This window comes from Giraffa tippelskirchi, chromosome 14, assembly GCF_054371585.1.
Source record: "Giraffa tippelskirchi isolate mGirTip1 chromosome 14, T2T-mGirTip1v1.2.pri, whole genome shotgun sequence".
In the NCBI taxonomy this organism is placed as follows: Eukaryota; Metazoa; Chordata; class Mammalia; order Artiodactyla; family Giraffidae; genus Giraffa; species Giraffa tippelskirchi.
This window is the reverse complement of record NC_137288.1, coordinates 9,209,913-9,237,444: the sequence shown is the minus strand read 5'-3', so window position 1 is coordinate 9,237,444 and position 27,532 is coordinate 9,209,913. Positions and strand designations below refer to the sequence as shown.

The window sequence follows — 27,532 nt, the reverse complement described above, 5'->3', positions numbered from 1 at the left end:
CAATGTCACAGAAAAAAAAAAAAATGCTTCACAATGAACTGCTCAAGGAAGCTACTAAATAAACTTTCAGAAAAGTTTAGTAGTTTTTTTTTTTTTTTTTAATAGGGTGACGGAGAGCTATACCTTTCCCGTCTATGTGAATTTAGGTTTAAACTAGATTTCTCTTGGCTATTATATAAGACAAAAAAACCCACATCCCCCCCTTTCACTCCCCCCCACCCCCAAAAAGTGTTTTAATCTATAGAATTTTTGTGTCCTCAGTTGTGTCTGATTGGCGGCAACTCACGAACTCTACACAGCCAGGCTCTTCCGTCCATGGAATTCAGGGCAATTTTTTCTGTCCCAGTAAATGCCCACCCTGGGTGATCCAAAGGCAAGGGCTCAGAGGCTCCTGAGAGACTAACTCCTTTCAGCTGAGCACAGAGCTGGCTCCTCACTGGGATGCCTGTGGCCTGGGGCTCCCTGAGGGGAGAGCAGCACTCGCCCCTCCGTGTGGTCACTGCTGGAAGTGCAGGCTGCTCCTCACTCCCCCTTGACAGTGTCCCTGAGGGCAGAACAGTGTGAATCGAATCAAGGTGGAAATGCAAACTCCAATGCAACCAAACTCCCCACAAGGTCTCTAAAACCACTCAGGAACAGGGAATTGGAAACTGCAGGGGATGACAGGAATGGAGATGGAGACTTGACACCTTACACCGAGTTCACTTCCAGTTATCCCTAGACAAACTTTCCATGAAAACTTGTCACAAATCTCGAAGAACAATGAGCAGAAACCGGACACGTGCTTTGAGTCTTCACACACAAAACTAAAAGCCAGTCCACAAAAAAAAAAAAAAAAAACCAGAGAATACAGTGGACTTTGCAAAATCAAAGATATCTACTGTGGGAAAGACCTCATGACAAAAGCAAAAGACAGGTCATACATCGCGAGACGAATGAGTGGAAACACAAAGCTTATCAAGGATGTGTCTCCAAACAGACAAAGAACACCAACACAACAAGCCTGTGAAAACTAGGGAAAGGTCTGAAGGGACACCAGACTGAGGAAGACACACACAGAGGATCCCGGATGATGTCCAGCACTGAGGGCCTGAAGAAACAACAGTCTAGTTGCACCCCCTCAGGCCTGTGTGACCGTGGATGAGGCCTCTGTTTCCCGGTGGCTCTGAGAGATGGACAGGGAGGAAGGGGAAGAGAAGTCACTTGCATTTCTAATACTCACGGCAAAGTCTTCCAACGAGAAGGGAATTATCACCCCCACTGACAATGCCATTCACTGAAGTGATACCCACCAGTCCATCTAACCCAGAAGGGAAGGATGGACCTGTTCTCACAAAACGGCGAGAGATGGAAGAAGGAAGATCAAGCCCACACCAATCACTGGAAAGAGAAGCTGTGCTCAGGGCTTGAAAGAATTCCTATTGGGAAAATGATGTCACAGCCCCACAAGGCAATCCACAGCTTCGATGCTATTCCTCCCAAAATGCCAATGCATTTTCGCACCGAACAAAGAATTGCAAAAGGGGTACGGAGACAGAAAAGAGCCTAAACTGTCAATACAATCCGACGAAAAAGCCCCGATACGGACATCCAAGGTTGTGTGAAAGGAAATTAGACGACCAAACTAGGATCCTCAGGAGAGTATCGGAGAAGGCAATGGCGACCCACTCCAGTACTCTTGCCTGGAAAATGTCCTGGACGGAGGAGCCTGGTAGGCTGCAGGCCATGGGGTCACGCAGAGTCAGACACGACTGAAGTGACTTAGCCGCAGCAGCAGCAGCAGGACAGTATGCTATTGGGAATACAACAACACACACAGATCCAGATCGATGGAATAAAGTGGAGGGTCCAGAAACAAACCCCAGCATCCATGGTCAACTCATCTCTGACACAGAAGGGGAGAATATCCAAATGGGAACAAGAAAGCCTCTTCAATCAATGTCCATGGGAAAACCAGACAGCTACATCTGAAGAACGCTATTGGTTTTGATCTCATACCACCTCAATATAGGGGGAAAACCTCACCCTAAAGACTGATGTCATGAGATAGCTAGAAAGAAGCGTAGGTCAAAGGCTCCTTAACATCAGAGTCTCCTTGCCATTTGCTGGGCGGAGGTCGAAATGGGTCTCTTCAAGTAAGGCAAAGAGGTACACGAAGTACACCCATGGGTTTCCATCCAATGGAACCTCTTCACAACAGAGAAGCTAAGCATTCACAAATGCAAAAGATAGGAAACAGAACATGAGAGACTCCTTGCAAGTGGTGTATCTGAGAAGGGGTTCATATGGAAAGAGACGAAGAATGCACAGCACTCAGATTCCAAGAAACAACACCACCACCACCCTTGACCCTTCCCCCATGACCAACTCCGACCTAAAGCCTTTCTCTCCCTCTAACCTATCCCTAAAACATAACCCTCATCTAATCATATACATGTGCATCCCTAGCATCCATCCATCCACACACGAGAGAGAAAGAGGAAGACACAGACGGAACTGAGAAAGGAAAAGAGAGGGACACAGCCAGAGAGAGACACGGAACCAAAGAGAGGAAAGGAGTCGACGGTCCAGACTTTTCCTCAATCTGCCTCGAAGGTAGAAGCAATGACAGCGCCCTTCCACCCCAGAAGGGGGAAAAGGACGGAAGGTTTGGAGAGGAAAAGACAAGAACGCAGGGAGCCATTAGAAGCTCAGCCACCCGCAGAAGCCGAGCTGGGACACTTGAACAGAATCTCAATGGAAACAGAGGAGCAGAAAGTTGGCTACTCTTTTCTATAAGAGAGGGAGACCTTCGAGTCTTCCTTTCGGTCCTCCAACTTGGATGCGGGGTCTCAAAACAGTCAGGAGGGGGAGTGCCTTTTCCTGGGTACCACGGTGCATCAAGGCCTCGTTCTGCCCCATTCTGTGCTGTGTCAGCCCTGGATGGAATCTTTCTTTCTGAAGTCTCAGCGCACAAGCTCCACGTGATATCGGCCCCAGGTGGAAAGGCATGGAGCTGCTCGTAGGCCGACAGACCTAGGAAGCAGATGGGAGAATGACCACCGCTCTGCAGATGGAGAGACTGGGGCAACCCTGAGGGGCATATGCTTGTCCAGGGCCACACCACTTATGAGAAGAAGGAGCCTGGTCTGAGAGCAGTGGGGTCCTCGGAGCTCAGGCCCTGGCTGAACCCAGGCCTCCCCAGGGCTGTGGGCTGGGCTGTGTGGGTGTCACTGTGCCTGCACATGGCCCAAGGGGGGTGGTCGCGCAGTCAGAAACCCAGAGATTCCCTTGGGAAGTTTTGGGGAAGGGACCTCAGCACGAACCCCAGGAGATGATGTCACCTGCCGGCAACAGAACCCAACAGAACCCGCAGCCCGGGTATCCAGGCCTCCAGAGCGGAGAGGAGCCCCCAGCCAGTTCACTGGCTGCCAGGATGTTCTGCTGTTTGCCCCTGCCCAGAGGCCGGGGCCTCAGGAGTGCTCACAGGCAGTGTGCACGGGCACCCTGTCGACGTTGGCTCAGGACACCCCCGAGAGGCCTCTGGCCCTTTGCCCGGAGAAACAGAAAGGTAACACGGGGAGCCCCAGGACGGACCAGGCCGCCTCTCCCATGCCACCCGGAAACACCGGGTCCTTTGCCTGTGTGTGTGGATGCGGGTTTCTTGGGGTGTGTCTCCCTCAAGGAAGCCCAGGCGGATGTGGGGTCAGAAGCCTGCGGACAAGTTGTGTCCACACCCCAGGGGAGAGCAGGCTGGGCGGGATGGGGAGAGTGCGGGCAGCGGCGGCCGCCCAGGCGGACCTCACACCCTCAGGTGGGTCTCTTTCCTCCCGGGTGGGGATCTGAGCAGACACACGTCTCTGACCCTTCTGGGAAGAGAAGTTCGAGCAGGCAGAAGCAGCGGCTCCACTGCCCAGGCCCAGCTCGGAAAACTCCTAGCATGGCTGGCTGACGGTCACTGTCGTTGCAGAGCTTCCCACGTGATGAGGCCGAGGACGGGGACACCCCATCCACCTCCCGGAGGGAGGGGTCGGAGCACCACCCCCCCGCCCGTGAGGCCCAGTGCAGGCTCCAGGTGAGCGTGCCCACGGAGGCATCAGCCCCACCGGGGGAGAAGCGGAGGCGGGGAAGGCCTGCTGCCGAGACACCGCCCAGGATACACCCGGCGGCCCAGTCTGAGGCTGCCACGGAGCTCAGCACACCCGGCTCCGACCCAGAGTCCCGAGAACCCCGGCCTCTGAGGCAGCAGGAGGACCTGGAGCCCAGCACGCCAGAGCACAGAGGTGAGGACGCTGGGGCTGGTGCACGGGAGTGTGTGGGGAGGGGGTGCTGAGCTACACAGGGACGAGTCCCCGAAAGCTGCTGCTGGGCCTGCAGCAAGCGCTGGCCTCACACCCCCCGCCCCCCATCTTGCACACTTCAGTCCCAAAAGACATCCGACGCTGGGTATTCTTTGGGAATCTCTTGGAAGCTTTCTGTCCCGGGAGACGCACATGCCAAGGCTGGCCTGTGGGCAAACTTTGCTTCTCCCCCAGCTCTAGCACTGGCCTCCAACTGGAACCAGGCTCCGCTTCCCAGACCTGTCCCTACAGAGGTGCTGGCTCCAGGTGCAGGACCCAGGGATCCACCGAGGGCAGATGGAGAACCGAGACTTGCCCTCGCAGAGACACCAGGCCAGCTGGGTACTGGCCAGCACACCGGGCAGATCGGATCTCCATGCCTGCAGGACCCCCAGCCCCAGGCACTGATGTCCCACCCCCTCAGCCAGAACCTCCACCTCCACGTGCACCTCTACCTGCTCGGGCTCTGGCAGGAGAACCCGAGGCAGAGGAGGAGTCACCGCCTCGGCAGGGAGAGCCTGCCCTGGCTCCCGCGCAACACCCAGACGCCCACGATGACTCACCCACCACTGCAGGGAGAACGAGCCCCCGCTCTGGACAGACACCCAGAGCCCTTGCCGGAAACACCACGTCCAGGGGAGCGGTCGGCTCTGCAGCCTCCATCCCCGTCTGCTCACCGTGGACGCTGGCAACTCGGTCTGCCCCCAGGGGACATGGAGTTCCTTTCCCCTGAACTGCTTTGCATTTGCTTTGTTTCCACCTTTCTGGTGATGTTTTATTTTTTGTATGGTTTCCTGTACTTTTGTTGGTTAAGTTGGGATTAGTAAACTTTTTCATCATTGTTGCAATTTGGGAACACTGTTGTGTAACTCTGGTGATACTGTGTTACCATCACCACTTTGTAGTTTCAGACCCGTTTGATCTTTATGCCCCACCCCCCAACAAAGCCTGGATTCAAGGCAAGCACGCCCTGTTCATCCCTTCCCCCGATCCTGAACACAATTTCATCCTTTCTTTGTGCATTCCTTCCTATATTCTTGGTGTCCCCAATCAATGACTCTCAGTGAAATGACTGAAGGAGTGTTTTTTGGACTCTCCAACTACTGTAAGACTCCATTGGAGAGTTCTCATTTGTATGTCATTTGAACTAGCCTTTGATATCTGAAAGGACGGTGTACGTCCTTTCAAGATACCATGTGCCAAACGAAGCCCTTTTGGCAACTGCCATCATTATCTCCAGGCAGGCATTGCTGTGTCAAGGGTGACATCTCAGCCAGAAGGCAGAGGCTGAGCTCGTCTTGTTGCACCAGCTCCCAAAAGAAGCCAAGAACGGGAGCTGGAACAACAAACCACCCCAACACCCAGGAAAGCGTTCTTCATGACAGAAGGCTAGAAAATGACCCAACATCCTTGTGGCCCAGAACCCCTCTAGAAAATCACTGTTCCATAAAAAAGAGAAACACATGGGAAGTTCCAAGGAGAGGCAATGCCCATGGCCCGTGTACTTGAGAGACGGCCTGACCGCTCCGGGGAAGACACGCACCGACGGAACCCCTTGGGAAACAGCAGTGATAGTCCTCACCGTCGTAAGGGTTTCCTCTGGGGACAACCTGCCCGGGGCACCACACGAGGGAGCAGACCGGCTTCTCTTCCTCTGCCCCCACACCATTCACTCATGAAGGCAGCTCAGGTGTTCTCATGCCCTGCCTGCCTGCCTGCCTGGCTCATCCGTGAGCTGTGACCACCTACAGGGCAGGACTCCACCTTCTCCTCTCTGTGTACCGTGAATCTGCACACAGTGGGCTTGCAGAACCTTAGGAGACTTGAGCCATTCCCACTCGAGCCAGAACCCTCCCCAGGAAGGAAAACAGCTGTGGAGTCATTTTGGCCCCAGCACTGGTTCGAAAGCCTGGCGCCTCCTACAGCCTCTACGGTGTGAAGAGGGAGGTCCCTTCTGACAGAGCTTTCCGGGTCTCAGATCTAAGCTGTTGTTTCACTGTCAGCTGTGTCTCTTCCGTTGCAGCCAGGTGGGCCACGCTGCTCCAAAGGAGCTCACAAGCTGAGTTTCAAGGGAGGTATAGAGAGGACAGGGATGGCTACAACGTACTGCAAACTGAGTGAGGGTCCCCACAATCCTCAGCAAAGGTCTGTGGTGTGCAAGTGGGGAGTAGAGGGCCCCCAAGTTCCAAAGGAAGGGAGGTAGTCGGGAGCTAAAGCCCTTGGCCGCTGTGGTAGTAGCTGCAGATGGCAGCTCGTCCACAGTGCACTTCGAATGAGGTCATATGAGCGGGACTCTGGAAATGGCTCCGAAATCGGGAGAAAGGGGTCAGGGTATGTGGGAATCCGGCGGGGGTGGGGGGTGGATGAAGGAAGGTGTCCCTCCTCTCTCCAGTGCAATTTGGTTTGGTGAGTCTCAAAGCTACCAGATGGCACTTCCCAAGTCAGGCCCCCGCAGGAATCAGGGTGGGCTGCGTGCCTCGGCCCCTGCCACAGGGACAAGCCACACCAGTGGCCTCCCTGAGCTCCAATGGCCGGATCTGGGGGTTCTGTCTGGGTGCACACCTCCTTGCTGTGGCCAAGTTCCCCCCTTCTCTGAGCACCAGCTTCATCCTCTCGAATGAGGACATCGATTGCTACCTTGGCACGTTACTCTCTTCATCCTGTGAAGACTCATTAGGCTTATCCTACAATTACTAGCTGGCCCGAAGAGATATCTCCTGAATCCAGATTAAGCTGGAGTCTCCCAGGCTCATCTGGCATGTCTTCCCTGAAGTCTGCCAAAACCCACACCCTTGCATTTCCAGGGACTCCCCTTAGCCAGCTGGGCAGAAAACCCAGCATGGTTCAAACAAGCTGACAGACAAGCGGGAGAGGACTCACGGGCAGACGGCTTCCCTCAGGTCTCGGGTGGAGCTCTGGGACCACAGCAGCAACGGGCCATCCCAGGCCCTGGGCTCAGAAGCGCCCTCATTCTCAGGCCGGCGGCTCTGCCCTGAGGGGAGCAGGAAGGTCACCAACTGCCGCAGGCGGGCCTCACGCCCCTCCCACTGCTGGAGCCTGACCTCCCCCGGCCCCACCCCTTCCCCTACCCCAGCAGGACGACAGCTCGTCTTCCCCTGGCTTCCAACGGGAGGCCCGGCCCTGGGCCCCGATTGGGCACTGCCCCAGCCCGGAGCCAATCACAGTGGCCAGGGAGGTGGAACGCACCGATTGGCCAGGGCCAGGTCATGTGACCATACTCCCCAGGAAACTCAAATATTACCAAGGTTCCCTAAGAAACCAATGAACAGAATTATCCAGTAAAGGCAAACCGTGCTTTTTAATGAGGCCAATGTCACAGAAAAAAAAAAAAAATGCTTCACAATGAACTGCTCAAGGAAGCTACTAAATAAACTTTCAGAAAAGTTTAGTAGTTTTTTTTTTATTTTTAATAGGGTGACGGAGAGCTATACCTTTCCCGTCTATGTGAATTTAGGTTTAAACTAGATTTCTCTTGGCTATTATATAAGACAAAAAAACCCACATCCCCCCTTTTCACTCCCCCCCACCCCCAAAAAGTGTTTTAATCTATAGAATTTTTGTGTCCTCAGTTGTGTCTGATTCGCGGCAACTCACGAACTCTACACAGCCAGGCTCTTCCGTCCATGGAATTCAGGGCAATTTTTTCTGTCCCAGTAAATGCCCACCCTGGGTGATCCAAAGGCAAGGGCTCAGAGGCTCCTGAGAGACTAACTCCTTTCAGCTGAGCACAGAGCTGGCTCCTCACTGGGATGCCTGTGGCCTGGGGCTCCCTGAGGGGAGAGCAGCACTCGCCCCACCGTGTGGTCACTGCTGGAAGTGCAGGCTGCTCCTCACTCCCCCTTGACAGTGTCCCTGAGGGCAGAACAGTGTGAATCGAATCAAGGTGGAAATGCAAACTCCAATGAAACCAAACTCCCCACAAGGTCTCTAAAACCACTCAGGAACAGGGAATTGGAAACTGCAGGGGATGACAGGAATGGAGATGGAGACTTGACACCTTACACCGAGTTCACTTCCAGTTATCCCTAGACAAACTTTCCATGAAAACTTGTCACAAATCTCGAAGAACAATGAGCAGAAACCGGACACGTGCTTTGAGTCTTCACACACAAAACTAAAAGCCAGTCCACAAAAAAAAAAAAAAACCCAGAGAATACAGTGGACTTTGCAAAATCAAAGATATCTACTGTGGGAAAGACCTCATGACAAAAGCAAAAGACAGGTCATACATCGCGAGACGAATGAGTGGAAACACAAAGCTTATCAAGGATGTGTCTCCAAACAGACAAAGAACACCAACACAACAAGCCTGTGAAAACTAGGGAAAGGTCTGAAGGGACACCAGACTGAGGAAGACACACACAGAGGATCCCGGATGATGTCCAGCACTGAGGGCCTGAAGAAACAACAGTCTAGTTGCACCCCCTCAGGCCTGTGTGACCGTGGATGAGGCCTTTGTTTCCCGGTGGCTCTGAGAGATGGACAGGGAGGAAGGGGAAGAGAAGTAACTTGCATTTCTAATACTCACAGCAAAGTCTTCCAACGAGAAGGGAATTATCATCCCCACTGACAATGCCATTCACTGAAGTGATACCCACCAGTCCATCTAACCCAGAAGGGAAGGATGGACCTGTTCTCACAAAACGGCGAGAGATGGAAGAAGGAAGATCAAGCCCACACCAATCACTGGAAAGAGAAGCTGTGCTCAGGGCTTGAAAGAATTCCTATTGGGAAAATGATGTCACAGCCCCACAAGGCAATCCACAGCTTCGATGCTATTCCTCCCAAAATGCCAATGCATTTTCGCACCGAACAAAGAATTGCAAAAGGGGTACGGAGACAGAAAAGAGCCTAAACTGTCAATACAATCCGACGAAAAAGCCCCGATACGGACATCCAAGGTTGTGTGAAAGGAAATTAGACGACCAAACTAGGATCCTCAGGAGAGTATCGGAGAAGGCAATGGCGACCCACTCCAGTACTCTTGCCTGGAAAATGTCCTGGACGGAGGAGCCTGGTAGGCTGCAGGCCATGGGGTCGCGCAGAGTCAGACACGACTGAAGTGACTTAGCCGCAGCAGCAGCAGCAGGACAGTATGCTATTGGGAATACAACAACACACACAGATCCAGATCGATGGAATAAAGTGGAGGGTCCAGAAACAAACCCCAGCATCCATGGTCAACTCATCTCTGACACAGAAGGGGAGAATATCCAAATGGGAACAAGAAAGCCTCTTCAATCAATGTCCATGGGAAAACCAGACAGCTACATCTGAAGAACGCTATTGGTTTTGATCTCATACCACCTCAATATAGGGGGAAAACCTCACCCTAAAGACTGATGTCATGAGATAGCTAGAAAGAAGCGTAGGTCAAAGGCTCCTTAACATCAGAGTCTCCTTGCCATTTGCTGGGCGGAGGTCGAAATGGGTCTCTTCAAGTAAGGCAAAGAGGTACACGAAGTACACCCATGGGTTTCCATCCAATGGAACCTCTTCACAACAGAGAAGCTAAGCATTCACAAATGCAAAAGATAGGAAACAAAACATGAGAGACTCCTTGCAAGTGGTGTATCTGAGAAGGGGTTCATATGGAAAGAGACGAAGAATGCACAGCACTCAGATTCCAAGAAACAACACCACCACCACCCTTGACCCTTCCCCCATGACCAACTCCGACCTAAAGCCTTTCTCTCCCTCTAACCTATCCCTAAAACATAACCCTCATCTAATCATATACATGTGCATCCCTAGCATCCATCCATCCACACACGAGAGAGAAAGAGGAAGACACAGACGGAACTGAGAAAGGAAAAGAGAGGGACACAGCCAGAGAGAGACACGGAACCAAAGAGAGGAAAGGAGTCGACGGTCCAGACTTTTCCTCAATCTGCCTCGAAGGTAGAAGCAATGACAGCGCCCTTCCACCCCAGAAGGGGGAAAAGGACGGAAGGTTTGGAGAGGAAAAGACAAGAACGCAGGGAGCCATTAGAAGCTCAGCCACCCGCAGAAGCCGAGCTGGGACACTTGAACAGAATCTCAATGGAAACAGAGGAGCAGAAAGTTGGCTACTCTTTTCTATAAGAGAGGGAGACCTTCGAGTCTTCCTTTCGGTCCTCCAACTTGGATGCGGGGTCTCAAAACAGTCAGGAGGGGGAGTGCCTTTTCCTGGGTACCACGGCGCATCCAGGCCTCGTTCTGCCCCATTCTGTGCTGTGTCAGCCCTGGATGGAATCTTTCTTTCTGAAGTCTCAGCGCACAAGCTCCACGTGATATCGGCCCCAGGTGGAAAGGCATGGAGCTGCTCGTAGGCCGACAGACCTAGGAAGCAGATGGGAGAATGACCACCGCTCTGCAGATGGAGAGACTGGGGCAACCCTGAGGGGCATATGCTTGTCCAGGGCCACACCACTTATGAGAAGAAGGAGCCTGGTCTGAGAGCAGTGGGGTCCTCGGAGCTCAGGCCCTGGCTGAACCCAGGCCTCCCCAGGGCTGTGGGCTGGGCTGTGTGGGTGTCACTGTGCCTGCACATGGCCCAAGGGGGGTGGTCGCGCAGTCAGAAACCCAGAGATTCCCTTGGGAAGTTTTGGGGAAGGGACCTCAGCACGAACCCCAGGAGATGATGTCACCTGCCGGCAACAGAACCCAACAGAACCCGCAGCCCGGGTATCCAGGCCTCCAGAGCGGAGAGGAGCCCCCAGCCAGTTCACTGGCTGCCAGGATGTTCTGCTGTTTGCCCCTGCCCAGAGGCCGGGGCCTCAGGAGTGCTCACAGGCAGTGTGCGCGGGCACCCTGTCGACGTTGGCTCAGGACACCCCCGAGAGGCCTCTGGCCCTTTGCCCGGAGAAACAGAAAGGTAACACGGGGAGCCCCAGGACGGACCAGGCCGCCTCTCCCATGCCACCCGGAAACAGCGGGTCCTTTGCCTGTGTGTGTGGATGCGGGTTTCTTGGGGTGTGTCTCCCTCAAGGAAGCCCAGGCGGATGTGGGGTCAGAAGCCTGCGGACAAGTTGTGTCCACACCCCAGGGGAGAGCAGGCTGGGCGGGATGGGGAGAGTGCGGGCAGCGGCGGCCGCCCAGGCGGACCTCACACCCTCAGGTGGGTCTCTTTCCTCCCGGGTGGGGATCTGAGCAGACACACGTCTCTGACCCTTCTGGGAAGAGAAGTTCGAGCAGGCAGAAGCAGCGGCTCCACTGCCCAGGCCCAGCTCGGAAAACTCCTAGCATGGCTGGCTGACGGTCACTGTCGTTGCAGAGCTTCCCACGTGATGAGGCCGAGGACGGGGACACCCCATCCACCTCCCGGAGGGAGGGGTCGGAGCACCACCCCCCCGCCCGTGAGGCCCAGTGCAGGCTCCAGGTGAGCGTGCCCACGGAGGCATCAGCCCCACCGGGGGAGAAGCGGAGGCGGGGAAGGCCTGCTGCCGAGACACCGCCCAGGATACACCCGGCGGCCCAGTCTGAGGCTGCCACGGAGCTCAGCACACCCGGCTCCGACCCAGAGTCCCGAGAACCCCGGCCTCTGAGGCAGCAGGAGGACCTGGAGCCCAGCACGCCAGAGCACAGAGGTGAGGACGCTGGGGCTGGTGCACGGGAGTGTGTGGGGAGGGGGTGCTGAGCTACACAGGGACGAGTCCCCGAAAGCTGCTGCTGGGCCTGCAGCAAGCGCTGGCCTCACACCCCCCGCCCCCCATCTTGCACACTTCAGTCCCAAAAGACATCCGACGCTGGGTATTCTTTGGGAATCTCTTGGAAGCTTTCTGTCCCGGGAGACGCACATGCCAAGGCTGGCCTGTGGGCAAACTTTGCTTCTCCCCCAGCTCTAGCACTGGCCTCCAACTGGAACCAGGCTCCGCTTCCCAGACCTGTCCCTACAGAGGTGCTGGCTCCAGGTGCAGGACCCAGGGATCCACCGAGGGCAGATGGAGAACCGAGACTTGCCCTCGCAGAGACACCAGGCCAGCTGGGTACTGGCCAGCACACCGGGCAGATCGGATCTCCATGCCTGCAGGACCCCCAGCCCCAGGCACTGATGTCCCACCCCCTCAGCCAGAACCTCCACCTCCACGTGCACCTCTACCTGCTCGGGCTCTGGCAGGAGAACCCGAGGCAGAGGAGGAGTCACCGCCTCGGCAGGGAGAGCCTGCCCTGGCTCCCGCGCAACACCCAGACGCCCACGATGACTCACCCACCCCTGCAGGGAGAACGAGCCCCCGCTCTGGACAGACACCCAGAGCCCTTGCCGGAAACACCACGTCCAGGGGAGCGGTCGGCTCTGCAGCCTCCATCCCCGTCTGCTCACCGTGGACGCTGGCAACTCGGTCTGCCCCCAGGGGACATGGAGTTCCTTTCCCCTGAACTGCTTTGCATTTGCTTTGTTTCCACCTTTCTGGTGATGTTTTATTTTTTGTATGGTTTCCAGTACTTTTGTTGGTTAAGTTGGGATTAGTAAACTTTTTCATCATTGTTGCAATTTGGGAACACTGTTGTGTAACTCTGGTGATACTGTGTTACCATCACCACTTTGTAGTTTCAGACCCGTTTGATCTTTATGCCCCACCCCCCAACAAAGCCTGGATTCAAGGCAAGCACGCCCTGTTCATCCCTTCCCCCGATCCTGAACACAATTTCATCCTTTCTTTGTGCATTCCTTCCTATATTCTTGGTGTCCCCAATCAATGACTCTCAGTGAAATGACTGAAGGAGTGTTTTTTGGACTCTCCAACTACTGTAAGACTCCATTGGAGAGTTCTCATTTGTATGTCATTTGAACTAGCCTTTGATATCTGAAAGGACGGTGTACGTCCTTTCAAGATACCATGTGCCAAACGAAGCCCTTTTGGCAACTGCCATCATTATCTCCAGGCAGGCATTGCTGTGTCAAGGGTGACATCTCAGCCAGAAGGCAGAGGCTGAGCTCGTCTTGTTGCACCAGCTCCCAAAAGAAGCCAAGAACGGGAGCTGGAACAACAAACCACCCCAACACCCAGGAAAGCGTTCTTCATGACAGAAGGCTAGAAAATGACCCAACATCCTTGTGGCCCAGAACCCCTCTAGAAAATCACTGTTCCATAAAAAAGAGAAACACATGGGAAGTTCCAAGGAGAGGCAATGCCCATGGCCCGTGTACTTGAGAGACGGCCTGACCGCTCCGGGGAAGACACGCACCGACGGAACCCCTTGGGAAACAGCAGTGATAGTCCTCACCGTCGTAAGGGTTTCCTCTGGGGACAACCTGCCCGGGGCACCACACGAGGGAGCAGACCGGCTTCTCTTCCTCTGCCCCCACACCATTCACTCATGAAGGCAGCTCAGGTGTTCTCATGCCCTGCCTGCCTGCCTGCCTGGCTCATCCGTGAGCTGTGACCACCTACAGGGCAGGACTCCACCTTCTCCTCTCTGTGTACCGTGAATCTGCACACAGTGGGCTTGCAGAACCTTAGGAGACTTGAGCCATTCCCACTCGAGCCAGAACCCTCCCCAGGAAGGAAAACAGCTGTGGAGTCATTTTGGCCCCAGCACTGGTTCGAAAGCCTGGCGCCTCCTACAGCCTCTACGGTGTGAAGAGGGAGGTCCCTTCTGACAGAGCTTTCCGGGTCTCAGATCTAAGCTGTTGTTTCACTGTCAGCTGTGTCTCTTCCGTTGCAGCCAGGTGGGCCACGCTGCTCCAAAGGAGCTCACAAGCTGAGTTTCAAGGGAGGTATAGAGAGGACAGGGATGGCTACAACGTACTGCAAACTGAGTGAGGGTCCCCACAATCCTCAGCAAAGGTCTGTGGTGTGCAAGTGGGGAGTAGAGGGCCCCCAAGTTCCAAAGGAAGGGAGGTAGTCGGGAGCTAAAGCCCTTGGCCGCTGTGGTAGTAGCTGCAGATGGCAGCTCGTCCACAGTGCACTTCGAATGAGGTCATATGAGCGGGACTCTGGAAATGGCTCCGAAATCGGGAGAAAGGGGTCAGGGTATGTGGGAATCCGGCGGGGGTGGGGGGTGGATGAAGGAAGGTGTCCCTCCTCTCTCCAGTGCAATTTGGTTTGGTGAGTCTCAAAGCTACCAGATGGCACTTCCCAAGTCAGGCCCCCGCAGGAATCAGGGTGGGCTGCGTGCCTCGGCCCCTGCCACAGGGACAAGCCACACCAGTGGCCTCCCTGAGCTCCAATGGCCGGATCTGGGGGTTCTGTCTGGGTGCACACCTCCTTGCTGTGGCCAAGTTCCCCCCTTCTCTGAGCACCAGCTTCATCCTCTCGAATGAGGACATCGATTGCTACCTTGGCACGTTACTCTCTTCATCCTGTGAAGACTCATTAGGCTTATCCTACAATTACTAGCTGGCCCGAAGAGATATCTCCTGAATCCAGATTAAGCTGGAGTCTCCCAGGCTCATCTGGCATGTCTTCCCTGAAGTCTGCCAAAACCCACACCCTTGCATTTCCAGGGACTCCCCTTAGCCAGCTGGGCAGAAAACCCAGCATGCTTCAAACAAGCTGACAGACAAGCGGGAGAGGACTCACGGGCAGACGGCTTCCCTCAGGTCTCGGGTGGAGCTCTGGGACCACAGCAGCAACGGGCCATCCCAGGCCCTGGGCTCAGCAGCGCCCTCATTCTCAGGCCGGCGGCTCTGCCCTGAGGGGAGCAGGAAGGTCACCAACTGCCGCAGGCGGGCCTCACGCCCCTCCCACTGCTGGAGCCTGACCTCCCCCGGCCCCACCCCTTCCCCTACCCCAGCAGGACGACAGCTCGTCTTCCCCTGGCTTCCAACGGGAGGCCCGGCCCTGGGCCCCGATTGGGCACTGCCCCAGCCCGGAGCCAATCACAGTGGCCAGGGAGGTGGAACGCACCGATTGGCCAGGGCCAGGTCATGTGACCATACTCCCCAGGAAACTCAAATATTACCAAGGTTCCCTAAGAAACCAATGAACAGAATTATCCAGTAAAGGCAAACCGTGCTTTTTAATGAGGCCAATGTCACAGAAAAAAAAAGAAAAATGCTTCACAATGAACTGCTCAAGGAAGCTACTAAATAAACTTTCAGAAAAGTTTAGTAGTTTTTTTTTTTTTTTTAATAGGGTGATGGAGAGCTATACCTTTCCCGTCTATGTGAATTTAGGTTTAAACTAGATTTCTCTTGGCTATTATATAAGACAAAAAAACCCACATCCCCCCCTTTCACTCCCCCCCACCCCCAAAAAGTGTTTTAATCTATAGAATTTTTGTGTCCTCAGTTGTGTCTGATTCGCGGCAACTCACGAACTCTACACAGCCAGGCTCTTCCGTCCATGGAATTCAGGGCAATTTTTTCTGTCCCAGTAAATGCCCACCCTGGGTGATCCAAAGGCAAGGGCTCAGAGGCTCCTGAGAGACTAACTCCTTTCAGCTGAGCACAGAGCTGGCTCCTCACTGGGATGCCTGTGGCCTGGGGCTCCCTGAGGGGAGAGCAGCACTCGCCCCACCGTGTGGTCACTGCTGGAAGTGCAGGCTGCTCCTCACTCCCCCTTGACAGTGTCCCTGAGGGCAGAACAGTGTGAATCGAATCAAGGTGGAAATGCAAACTCCAATGAAACCAAACTCCCCACAAGGTCTCTAAAACCACTCAGGAACAGGGAATTGGAAACTGCAGGGGATGACAGGAATGGAGATGGAGACTTGACACCTTACACCGAGTTCACTTCCAGTTATCCCTAGACAAACTTTCCATGAAAACTTGTCACAAATCTCGAAGAACAATGAGCAGAAACCGGACACGTGCTTTGAGTCTTCACACACAAAACTAAAAGCCAGTCCACACAAAAAAAAAAACCCAGAGAATACAGTGGACTTTGCAAAATCAAAGATATCTACTGTGGGAAAGACCTCATGACAAAAGCAAAAGACAGGTCATACATCGCGAGACGAATGAGTGGAAACACAAAGCTTATCAAGGATGTGTCTCCAAACAGACAAAGAACACCAACACAACAAGCCTGTGAAAACTAGGGAAAGGTCTGAAGGGACACCAGACTGAGGAAGACACACACAGAGGATCCCGGATGATGTCCAGCACTGAGGGCCTGAAGAAACAACAGTCTAGTTGCACCCCCTCAGGCCTGTGTGACCGTGGATGAGGCCTCTGTTTCCCGGTGGCTCTGAGAGATGGACAGGGAGGAAGGGGAAGAGAAGTCACTTGCATTTCTAATACTCACAGCAAAGTCTTCCAACGAGAAGGGAATTATCACCCCCACTGACAATGCCATTCACTGAAGTGATACCCACCAGTCCATCTAACCCAGAAGGGAAGGATGGACCTGTTCTCACAAAACGGCGAGAGATGGAAGAAGGAAGATCAAGCCCACACCAATCACTGGAAAGAGAAGCTGTGCTCAGGGCTTGAAAGAATTCCTATTGGGAAAATGATGTCACAGCCCCACAAGGCAATCCACAGCTTCGATGCTATTCCTCCCAAAATGCCAATGCATTTTCGCACCGAACAAAGAATTGCAAAAGGGGTACGGAGACAGAAAAGAGCCTAAACTGTCAATACAATCCGACGAAAAAGCCCCGATACGGACATCCAAGGTTGTGTGAAAGGAAATTAGACGACCAAACTAGGATCCTCAGGAGAGTATCGGAGAAGGCAATGGCGACCCACTCCAGTACTCTTGCCTGGAAAATGTCCTGGACGGAGGAGCCTGGTAGGCTGCAGGCCATGGGGTCACGCAGAGTCAGACACGACTGAAGTGACTTAGCCGCAGCAGCAGCAGCAGGACAGTATGCTATTGGGAATACAACAACACACACAGATCCAGATCGATGGAATAAAGTGGAGGGTCCAGAAACAAACCCCAGCATCCATGGTCAACTCATCTCTGACACAGAAGGGGAGAATATCCAAATGGGAACAAGAAAGCCTCTTCAATCAATGTCCATGGGAAAACCAGACAGCTACATCTGAAGAACGCTATTGGTTTTGATCTCATACCACCTCAATATAGGGGGAAAACCTCACCCTAAAGACTGATGTCATGAGATAGCTAGAAAGAAGCGTAGGTCAAAGGCTCCTTAACATCAGAGTCTCCTTGCCATTTGCTGGGCGGAGGTCGAAATGGGTCTCTTCAAGTAAGGCAAAGAGGTACACGAAGTACACCCATGGGTTTCCATCCAATGGAACCTCTTCACAACAGAGAAGCTAAGCATTCACAAATGCAAAAGATAGGAAACAAAACATGAGAGACTCCTTGCAAGTGGTGTATCTGAGAAGGGGTTCATATGGAAAGAGACGAAGAATGCACAGCACTCAGATTCCAAGAAACAACACCACCACCACCCTTGACCCTTCCCCCATGACCAACTCCGACCTAAAGCCTTTCTCTCCCTCTAACCTATCCCTAAAACATAACCCTCATCTAATCATATACATGTGCATCCCTAGCATCCATCCATCCACACACGAGAGAGAAAGAGGAAGACACAGACGGAACTGAGAAAGGAAAAGAGAGGGACACAGCCAGAGAGAGACACGGAACCAAAGAGAGGAAAGGAGTCGACGGTCCAGACTTTTCCTCAATCTGCCTCGAAGGTAGAAGCAATGACAGCGCCCTTCCACCCCAGAAGGGGGAAAAGGACGGAAGGTTTGAAGAGGAAAAGACAAGAACGCAGGGAGCCATTAGAAGCTCAGCCACCCGCAGAAGCCGAGCTGGGACACTTGAACAGAATCTCAATGGAAACAGAGGAGCAGAAAGTTGGCTACTCTTTTCTATAAGAGAGGGAGACCTTCGAGTCTTCCTTTCGGTCCTCCAACTTGGATGCAGGGTCTCAAAACAGTCAGGAGGGGGAGTGCCTTTTCCTGGGTACCACGGCGCATCCAGGCCTCGTTCTGCCCCATTCTGTGCTGTGTCAGCCCTGGATGGAATCTTTCTTTCTGAAGTCTCAGCGCACAAGCTCCACGTGATATCGGCCCCAGGTGGAAAGGCATGGAGCTGCTCGTAGGCCGACAGACCTAGGAAGCAGATGGGAGAATGACCACCGCTCTGCAGATGGAGAGACTGGGGCAACCCTGAGGGGCATATGCTTGTCCAGGGCCACACCACTTATGAGAAGAAGGAGCCTGGTCTGAGAGCAGTGGGGTCCTCGGAGCTCAGGCCCTGGCTGAACCCAGGCCTCCCCAGGGCTGTGGGCTGGGCTGTGTGGGTGTCACTGTGCCTGCACATGGCCCAAGGGGGGTGGTCGCGCAGTCAGAAACCCAGAGATTCCCTTGGGAAGTTTTGGGGAAGGGACCTCAGCACGAACCCCAGGAGATGATGTCACCTGCCGGCAACAGAACCCAACAGAACCCGCAGCCCGGGTATCCAGGCCTCCAGAGCGGAGAGGAGCCCCCAGCCAGTTCACTGGCTGCCAGGATGTTCTGCTGTTTGCCCCTGCCCAGAGGCCGGGGCCTCAGGAGTGCTCACAGGCAGTGTGCGCGGGCACCCTGTCGACGTTGGCTCAGGACACCCCCGAGAGGCCTCTGGCCCTTTGCCCGGAGAAACAGAAAGGTAACACGGGGAGCCCCAGGACGGACCAGGCCGCCTCTCCCATGCCACCCGGAAACAGCAGGTCCTTTGCCTGTGTGTGTGGATGCGGGTTTCTTGGGGTGTGTCTCCCTCAAGGAAGCCCAGGCGGATGTGGGGTCAGAAGCCTGCGGACAAGTTGTGTCCACACCCCAGGGGAGAGCAGGCTGGGCGGGATGGGGAGAGTGCGGGCAGTGGCGGCCGCCCAGGCGGACCTCACACCCTCAGGTGGGTCTCTTTCCTCCCGGGTGGGGATCTGAGCAGACACACGTCTCTGACCCTTCTGGGAAGAGAAGTTCGAGCAGGCAGAAGCAGCGGCTCCACTGCCCAGGCCCAGCTCGGAAAACTCCTAGCATGGCTGGCTGACGGTCACTGTCGTTGCAGAGCTTCCCACGTGATGAGGCCGAGGACGGGGACACCCCATCCACCTCCCGGAGGGAGGGGTCGGAGCACCCCCCCCCCGCCCGTGAGGCCCAGTGCAGGCTCCAGGTGAGCGTGCCCACGGAGGCATCAGCCCCACCGGGGGAGAAGCGGAGGCGGGGAAGGCCTGCTGCCGAGACACCGCCCAGGATACACCCGGCGGCCCAGTCTGAGGCTGCCACGGAGCTCAGCACACCCGGCTCCGACCCAGAGTCCCGAGAACCCCGGCCTCTGAGGCAGCAGGAGGACCTGGAGCCCAGCACGCCAGAGCACAGAGGTGAGGACGCTGGGGCTGGTGCACGGGAGTGTGTGGGGAGGGGGTGCTGAGCTACACAGGGACGAGTCCCCGAAAGCTGCTGCTGGGCCTGCAGCAAGCGCTGGCCTCACACCCCCCGCCCCCCATCTTGCACACTTCAGTCCCAAAAGACATCCGACGCTGGGTATTCTTTGGGAATGTCTTGGAAGCTTTCTGTCCCGGGAGACGCACATGCCAAGGCTGGCCTGTGGGCAAACTTTGCTTCTCCCCCAGCTCTAGCACTGGCCTCCAACTGGAACCAGGCTCCGCTTCCCAGACCTGTCCCTACAGAGGTGCTGGCTCCAGGTGCAGGACCCAGGGATCCACCGAGGGCAGATGGAGAACCGAGACTTGCCCTCGCAGAGACACCAGGCCAGCTGGGTACTGGCCAGCACACCGGGCAGATCGGATCTCCATGCCTGCAGGACCCCCAGCCCCAGGCACTGATGTCCCACCCCCTCAGCCAGAACCTCCACCTCCACGTGCACCTCTACCTGCTCGGGCTCTGGCAGGAGAACCCGAGGCAGAGGAGGAGTCACCGCCTCGGCAGGGAGAGCCTGCCCTGGCTCCCGTGCAACACCCAGACGCCCACGATGACTCACCCACCCCTGCAGGGAGAACGAGCCCCCGCTCTGGACAGACACCCAGAGCCCTTGCCGGAAACACCACGTCCAGGGGAGCGGTCGGCTCTGCAGCCTCCATCCCCGTCTGCTCACCGTGGACGCTGGCAACTCGGTCTGCCCCCAGGGGACATGGAGTTCCTTTCCCCTGAACTGCTTTGCATTTGGTTTGTTTCCACCTTTCTGGTGATTTTTTTTTTTTGTATGGTTTCCTGTACTTTTGTTGGTTAAGTTGGGATTAGTAAACTTTTTCATCATTGTTGCAATTTGGGAACACTGTTGTGTAACTCTGGTGATACTGTGTTACCATCACCACTTTGTAGTTTCAGACCCGTTTGATCTTTATGCCCCACCCCCCAACAAAGCCTGGATTCAAGGCAAGCACGCCCTGTTCATCCCTTCCCCCGATCCTGAACACAATTTCATCCTTTCTTTGTGCATTCCTTCCTATATTCTTGGTGTCCCCAATCAATGACTCTCAGTGAAATGACTGAAGGAGTGTTTTTTGGACTCTCCAACTACTGTAAGACTCCATTGGAGAGTTCTCATTTGTATGTCATTTGAACTAGCCTTTGATATCTGAAAGGACGGTGTACGTCCTTTCAAGATACCATGTGCCAAACGAAGCCCTTTTGGCAACTGCCATCATTATCTCCAGGCAGGCATTGCTGTGTCAAGGGTGACATCTCAGCCAGAAGGCAGAGGCTGAGCTCGTCTTGTTGCACCAGCTCCCAAAAGAAGCCAAGAACGGGAGCTGGAACAACAAACCACCCCAACACCCAGGAAAGCGTTCTTCATGACAGAAGGCTAGAAAATGACCCAACATCCTTGTGGCCCAGAACCCCTCTAGAAAATCACTGTTCCATAAAAAAGAGAAACACATGGGAAGTTCCAAGGAGAGGCAATGCCCATGGCCCGTGTACTTGAGAGACGGCCTGACCGCTCCGGGGAAGACACGCACCGACGGAACCCCTTGGGAAACAGCAGTGATAGTCCTCACCGTCGTAAGGGTTTCCTCTGGGGACAACCTGCCCGGGGCACCACACGAGGGAGCAGACCGGCTTCTCTTCCTCTGCCCCCACACCATTCACTCATGAAGGCAGCTCAGGTGTTCTCATGCCCTGCCTGCCTGCCTGCCTGGCTCATCCGTGAGCTGTGACCACCTACAGGGCAGGACTCCACCTTCTCCTCTCTGTGTACCGTGAATCTGCACACAGTGGGCTTGCAGAACCTTAGGAGACTTGAGCCATTCCCACTCGAGCCAGAACCCTCCCCAGGAAGGAAAACAGCTGTGGAGTCATTTTGGCCCCAGCACTGGTTCGAAAGCCTGGCGCCTCCTACAGCCTCTACGGTGTGAAGAGGGAGGTCCCTTCTGACAGAGCTTTCCGGGTCTCAGATCTAAGCTGTTGTTTCACTGTCAGCTGTGTCTCTTCCGTTGCAGCCAGGTGGGCCACGCTGCTCCAAAGGAGCTCACAAGCTGAGTTTCAAGGGAGGTATAGAGAGGACAGGGATGGCTACAACGTACTGCAAACTGAGTGAGGGTCCCCACAATCCTCAGCAAAGGTCTGTGGTGTGCAAGTGGGGAGTAGAGGGCCCCCAAGTTCCAAAGGAAGGGAGGTAGTCGGGAGCTAAAGCCCTTGGCCGCTGTGGTAGTAGCTGCAGATGGCAGCTCGTCCACAGTGCACTTCGAATGAGGTCATATGAGCGGGACTCTGGAAATGGCTCCGAAATCGGGAGAAAGGGGTCAGGGTATGTGGGAATCCGGCGGGGGTGGGGGGTGGATGAAGGAAGGTGTCCCTCCTCTCTCCAGTGCAATTTGGTTTGGTGAGTCTCAAAGCTACCAGATGGCACTTCCCAAGTCAGGCCCCCGCAGGAATCAGGGTGGGCTGCGTGCCTCGGCCCCTGCCACAGGGACAAGCCACACCAGTGGCCTCCCTGAGCTCCAATGGCCGGATCTGGGGGTTCTGTCTGGGTGCACACCTCCTTGCTGTGGCCAAGTTCCCCGCTTCTCTGAGCACCAGCTTCATCCTCTCGAATGAGGACATCGATTGCTACCTTGGCACGTTACTCTCTTCATCCTGTGAAGACTCATTAGGCTTATCCTACAATTACTAGCTGGCCCGAAGAGATATCTCCTGAATCCAGATTAAGCTGGAGTCTCCCAGGCTCACCTGGCATGTCTTCCCTGAAGTCTGCCAAAACCCACACCCTTGCATTTCCAGGGACTCCCCTTAGCCAGCTGGGCAGAAAACCCAGCATGGTTCAAACAAGCTGACAGACAAGCGGGAGAGGACTCACGGGCAGACGGCTTCCCTCAGGTCGCGGGTGGAGCTCTGGGACCACAGCAGCAACGGGCCATCCCAGGCCCTGGGCTCAGCAGCGCCCTCATTCTCAGGCCGGCGGCTCTGCCCTGAGGGGAGCAGGAAGGTCACCAACTGCCGCAGGCGGGCCTCACGCCCCTCCCACTGCTGGAGCCTGACCTCCCCCGGCCCCACCCCTTCCCCTACCCCAGCAGGACGACAGCTCGTCTTCCCCTGGCTTCCAACGGGAGGCCCGGCCCTGGGCCCCGATTGGGCACTGCCCCAGCCCGGAGCCAATCACAGTGGCCAGGGAGGTGGAACGCACCGATTGGCCAGGGCCAGGTCATGTGACCATACTCCCCAGGAAACTCAAATATTACCAAGGTTCCCTAAGAAACCAATGAACAGAATTATCCAGTAAAGGCAAACCGTGCTTTTTAATGAGGCCAATGTCACAGAAAAAAAAAAAAAGCTTCACAATGAACTGCTCAAGGAAGCTACTAAATAAACTTTCAGAAAAGTTTAGTAGTTTTTTTTTTTTTTTTAATAGGGTGACGGAGAGCTATACCTTTCCCGTCTATGTGAATTTAGGTTTAAACTAGATTTCCCTTGGCTATTATATAAGACAAAAAAACCCACATCCCCACCTTTCACTCCCCCCCACCCCCAAAAAGTGTTTTAATCTATAGAATTTTTGTGTCCTCAGTTGTGTCTGATTCGCGGCAACTCACGAACTCTACACAGCCAGGCTCTTCCGTCCATGGAATTCAGGGCAATTTTTTCTGTCCCAGTAAATGCCCACCCTGGGTGATCCAAAGGCAAGGGCTCAGAGGCTCCTGAGAGACTAACTCCTTTCAGCTGAGCACAGAGCTGGCTCCTCACTGGGATGCCTGTGGCCTGGGGCTCCCTGAGGGGAGAGCAGCACTCGCCCCACCGTGTGGTCACTGCTGGAAGTGCAGGCTGCTTCTCACTCCCCCTTGACAGTGTCCCTGAGGGCAGAACAGTGTGAATCGAATCAAGGTGGAAATGCAAACTCCAATGCAACCAAACTCCCCACAAGGTCTCTAAAACCACTCAGGAACAGGGAATTGGAAACTGCAGGGGATGACAGGAATGGAGATGGAGACTTGACACCTTACACCGATTTCACTTCCAGTTATCCCTAGACAAACTTTCCATGAAAACTTGTCACAAATCTCGAAGAACAATGAGCAGAAACCGGACACGTGCTTTGAGTCTTCACACACAAAACTAAAAGCCAGTCCACAAAAAAAAAAAAAACCCAGAGAATACAGTGGACTTTGCAAAATCAAAGATATCTACTGTGGGAAAGACCTCACGACAAAAGCAAAAGACAGGTCATACATCGCGAGACGAATGAGTGGAAACACAAAGCTTATCAAGGATGTGTCTCCAAACAGACAAAGAACACCAACACAACAAGCCTGTGAAAACTAGGGAAAGGTCTGAAGGGACACCAGACTGAGGAAGACACACACAGAGGATCCCGGATGATGTCCAGCACTGAGGGCCTGAAGAAACAACAGTCTAGTTGCACCCCCTCAGGCCTGTGTGACCGTGGATGAGGCCTCTGTTTCCCGGTGGCTCTGAGAGATGGACAGGGAGGAAGGGGAAGAGAAGTCACTTGCATTTCTAATACTCACAGCAAAGTCTTCCAACGAGAAGGGAATTATCACCCCCACTGACAATGCCATTCACTGAAGTGATACCCACCAGTCCATCTAACCCAGAAGGGAAGGATGGACCTGTTCTCACAAAACGGCGAGAGATGGAAGAAGGAAGATCAAGCCCACACCAATCACTGGAAAGAGAAGCTGTGCTCAGGGCTTGAAAGAATTCCTATTGGGAAAATGATGTCACAGCCCCACAAGGCAATCCACAGCTTCGATGCTATTCCTCCCAAAATGCCAATGCATTTTCGCACCGAACAAAGAATTGCAAAAGGGGTACGGAGACAGAAAAGAGCCTAAACTGTCAATACAATCCGACGAAAAAGCCCCGATACGGACATCCAAGGTTGTGTGAAAGGAAATTAGACGACCAAACTAGGATCCTCAGGAGAGCATCGGAGAAGGCAATGGCGACCCACTCCAGTACTCTTGCCTGGAAAACGTCCTGGACGGAGGAGCCTGGTAGGCTGCAGGCCATGGGGTCACGCAGAGTCAGACACGACTGAAGTGACTTAGCCGCAGCAGCAGCAGCAGGACAGTATGCTATTGGGAATACAACAACACACACAGATCCAGATCGATGGAATAAAGTGGAGGGTCCAGAAACAAACCCCAGCATCCATGGTCAACTCATCTCTGACACAGAAGGGGAGAATATCCAAATGGGAACAAGAAAGCCTCTTCAATCAATGTCCATGGGAAAACCAGACAGCTACATCTGAAGAACGCTATTGGTTTTGATCTCATACCACCTCAATATAGGGGGAAAACCTCACCCTAAAGACTGATGTCATGAGATAGCTAGAAAGAAGCGTAGGTCAAAGGCTCCTTAACATCAGAGTCTCCTTGCCATTTGCTGGGCGGAGGTCGAAATGGGTCTCTTCAAGTAAGGCAAAGAGGTACACGAAGTACACCCATGGGTTTCCATCCAATGGAACCTCTTCACAACAGAGAAGCTAAGCATTCACAAATGCAAAAGATAGGAAACAGAACATGAGAGACTCCTTGCAAGTGGTGTATCTGAGAAGGGGTTCATATGGAAAGGGCTTGCAGAACCTTAGGAGACTTGAGCCATTCCCACTCGAGCCAGAACCCTCCCCAGGAAGGAAAACAGCTGTGGAGTCGTTTTGGCCCCAGCACTGGTTCGAAAGCCTGGCGCCTCCTACAGCCTCTACGGTGTGAAGAGGGAGGTCCCTTCTGACAGAGCTTTCCGGGTCTCAGATCTAAGCTGTTGTTTCACTGTCAGCTGTGTCTCTTCCGTTGCAGCCAGGTGGGCCACGCTGCTCCAAAGGAGCTCACAAGCTGAGTTTCAAGGGAGGTATAGAGAGGACAGGGATGGCTACAACGTACTGCAAACTGAGTGAGGGTCCCCACAATCCTCAGCAAAGGTCTGTGGTGTGCAAGTGGGGAGTAGAGGGCCCCCAAGTTCCAAAGGAAGGGAGGTAGTCGGGAGCTAAAGCCCTTGGCCGCTGTGGTAGTAGCTGCAGATGGCAGCTCGTCCACAGTGCACTTCGAATGAGGTCATATGAGCGGGACTCTGGAAATGGCTCCGAAATCGGGAGAAAGGGGTCAGGGTATGTGGGAATCCGGCGGGGGTGGGGGGTGGATGAAGGAAGGTGTCCCTCCTCTCTCCAGTGCAATTTGGTTTGGTGAGTCTCAAAGCTACCAGATGGCACTTCCCAAGTCAGGCCCCCGCAGGAATCAGGGTGGGCTGCGTGCCTCGGCCCCTGCCACAGGGACAAGCCACACCAGTGGCCTCCCTGAGCTCCAATGGCCGGATCTGGGGGTTCTGTCTGGGTGCACACCTCCTTGCTGTGGCCAAGTTCCCCGCTTCTCTGAGCACCAGCTTCATCCTCTCGAATGAGGACATCGATTGCTACCTTGGCACGTTACTCTCTTCATCCTGTGAAGACTCATTAGGCTTATCCTACAATTACTAGCTGGCCCGAAGAGATATCTCCTGAATCCAGATTAAGCTGGAGTCTCCCAGGCTCACCTGGCATGTCTTCCCTGAAGTCTGCCAAAACCCACACCCTTGCATTTCCAGGGACTCCCCTTAGCCAGCTGGGCAGAAAACCCAGCATGGTTCAAACAAGCTGACAGACAAGCGGGAGAGGACTCACGGGCAGACGGCTTCCCTCAGGTCGCGGGTGGAGCTCTGGGACCACAGCAGCAACGGGCCATCCCAGGCCCTGGGCTCAGCAGCGCCCTCATTCTCAGGCCGGCGGCTCTGCCCTGAGGGGAGCAGGAAGGTCACCAACTGCCGCAGGCGGGCCTCACGCCCCTCCCACTGCTGGAGCCTGACCTCCCCCGGCCCCACCCCTTCCCCTACCCCAGCAGGACGACAGCTCGTCTTCCCCTGGCTTCCAACGGGAGGCCCGGCCCTGGGCCCCGATTGGGCACTGCCCCAGCCCGGAGCCAATCACAGTGGCCAGGGAGGTGGAACGCACCGATTGGCCAGGGCCAGGTCATGTGACCATACTCCCCAGGAAACTCAAATATTACCAAGGTTCCCTAAGAAACCAATGAACAGAATTATCCAGTAAAGGCAAACCGTGCTTTTTAATGAGGCCAATGTCACAGAAAAAAAAAAAAATGCTTCACAATGAACTGCTCAAGGAAGCTACTAAATAAACTTTCAGAAAAGTTTAGTAGTTTTTTTTTTTTTTAATAGGGTGACGGAGAGCTATACCTTTCCCGTCTATGTGAATTTAGGTTTAAACTAGATTTCTCTTGGCTATTATATAAGACAAAAAAACCCACATCCCCCCCTTTCACTCCCCGCACCCCCAAAAAGTGTTTTAATCTATAGAATTTTTGTGTCCTCAGTTGTGTCTGATTCGCGGCAACTCACGAACTCTACACAGCCAGGCTCTTCCGTCCATGGAATTCAGGGCAATTTTTTCTGTCCCAGTAAATGCCCACCCTGGGTGATCCAAAGGCAAGGGCTCAGAGGCTCCTGAGAGACTAACTCCTTTCAGCTGAGCACAGAGCTGGCTCCTCACTGGGATGCCTGTGGCCTGGGGCTCCCTGAGGGGAGAGCAGCACTCGCCCCACCGTGTGGTCACTGCTGGAAGTGCAGGCTGCTCCTCACTCCCCCTTGACAGTGTCCCTGAGGGCAGAACAGTGTGAATCGAATCAAGGTGGAAATGCAAACTCCAATGCAACCAAACTCCCCACAAGGTCTCTAAAACCACTCAGGAACAGGGAATTGGAAACTGCAGGGGATGACAAGAATGGAGATGGAGACTTGACACCTTACACCGAGTTCACTTCCAGTTATCCCTAGACAAACTTTCCATGAAAACTTGTCACAAATCTCGAAGAACAATGAGCAGAAACCGGACACG

The 27,532-nt window shown here is 54.3% G+C and overlaps 3 protein-coding genes and 1 long non-coding RNA gene across 4 annotated transcripts in view; 3 read left to right on the top strand and 1 right to left on the bottom strand.

Annotated features, from left to right (window-relative positions):
• LOC145534148 (uncharacterized) overlaps positions 1 to 27,532 on the bottom strand; it is a 770,273-nt gene that overhangs the window by 132,457 nt on the left and 610,284 nt on the right. The window contains exons 79-82 of the long non-coding RNA XR_014074274.1: positions 26,306 to 26,417; positions 22,490 to 22,601; positions 14,846 to 14,957; positions 7,200 to 7,311 (exon numbers count right to left, since the gene is read on the bottom strand). This is a non-coding gene — a long non-coding RNA (uncharacterized LOC145534148). The remainder of the gene's footprint in view (positions 1 to 7,199; positions 7,312 to 14,845; positions 14,958 to 22,489; positions 22,602 to 26,305; positions 26,418 to 27,532) is intronic.
• On the top strand, positions 90 to 5,167 carry LOC145533981 (uncharacterized). Its single transcript, XM_081561338.1, has 3 exons — positions 90 to 3,550; positions 3,950 to 4,262; positions 4,515 to 5,167. Exons 1-3 carry the CDS (start codon positions 3,314 to 3,316, stop codon positions 5,141 to 5,143), a joined length of 1,179 nt encoding a protein of 392 aa, XP_081417464.1. The 5' UTR covers positions 90 to 3,313; the 3' UTR covers positions 5,144 to 5,167.
• Positions 11,011 to 12,813, top strand: LOC145534085 (uncharacterized). The gene is made up of 3 exons (XM_081561453.1): positions 11,011 to 11,196; positions 11,596 to 11,908; positions 12,161 to 12,813. Exons 1-3 carry the CDS (start codon positions 11,062 to 11,064, stop codon positions 12,787 to 12,789), a joined length of 1,077 nt encoding a protein of 358 aa, XP_081417579.1. The 5' UTR covers positions 11,011 to 11,061; the 3' UTR covers positions 12,790 to 12,813.
• LOC145534135 (uncharacterized) lies at positions 18,642 to 20,452 on the top strand. The gene is made up of 3 exons (XM_081561508.1): positions 18,642 to 18,841; positions 19,241 to 19,553; positions 19,806 to 20,452. Exons 1-3 carry the CDS (start codon positions 18,707 to 18,709, stop codon positions 20,420 to 20,422), a joined length of 1,065 nt encoding a protein of 354 aa, XP_081417634.1. The 5' UTR covers positions 18,642 to 18,706; the 3' UTR covers positions 20,423 to 20,452.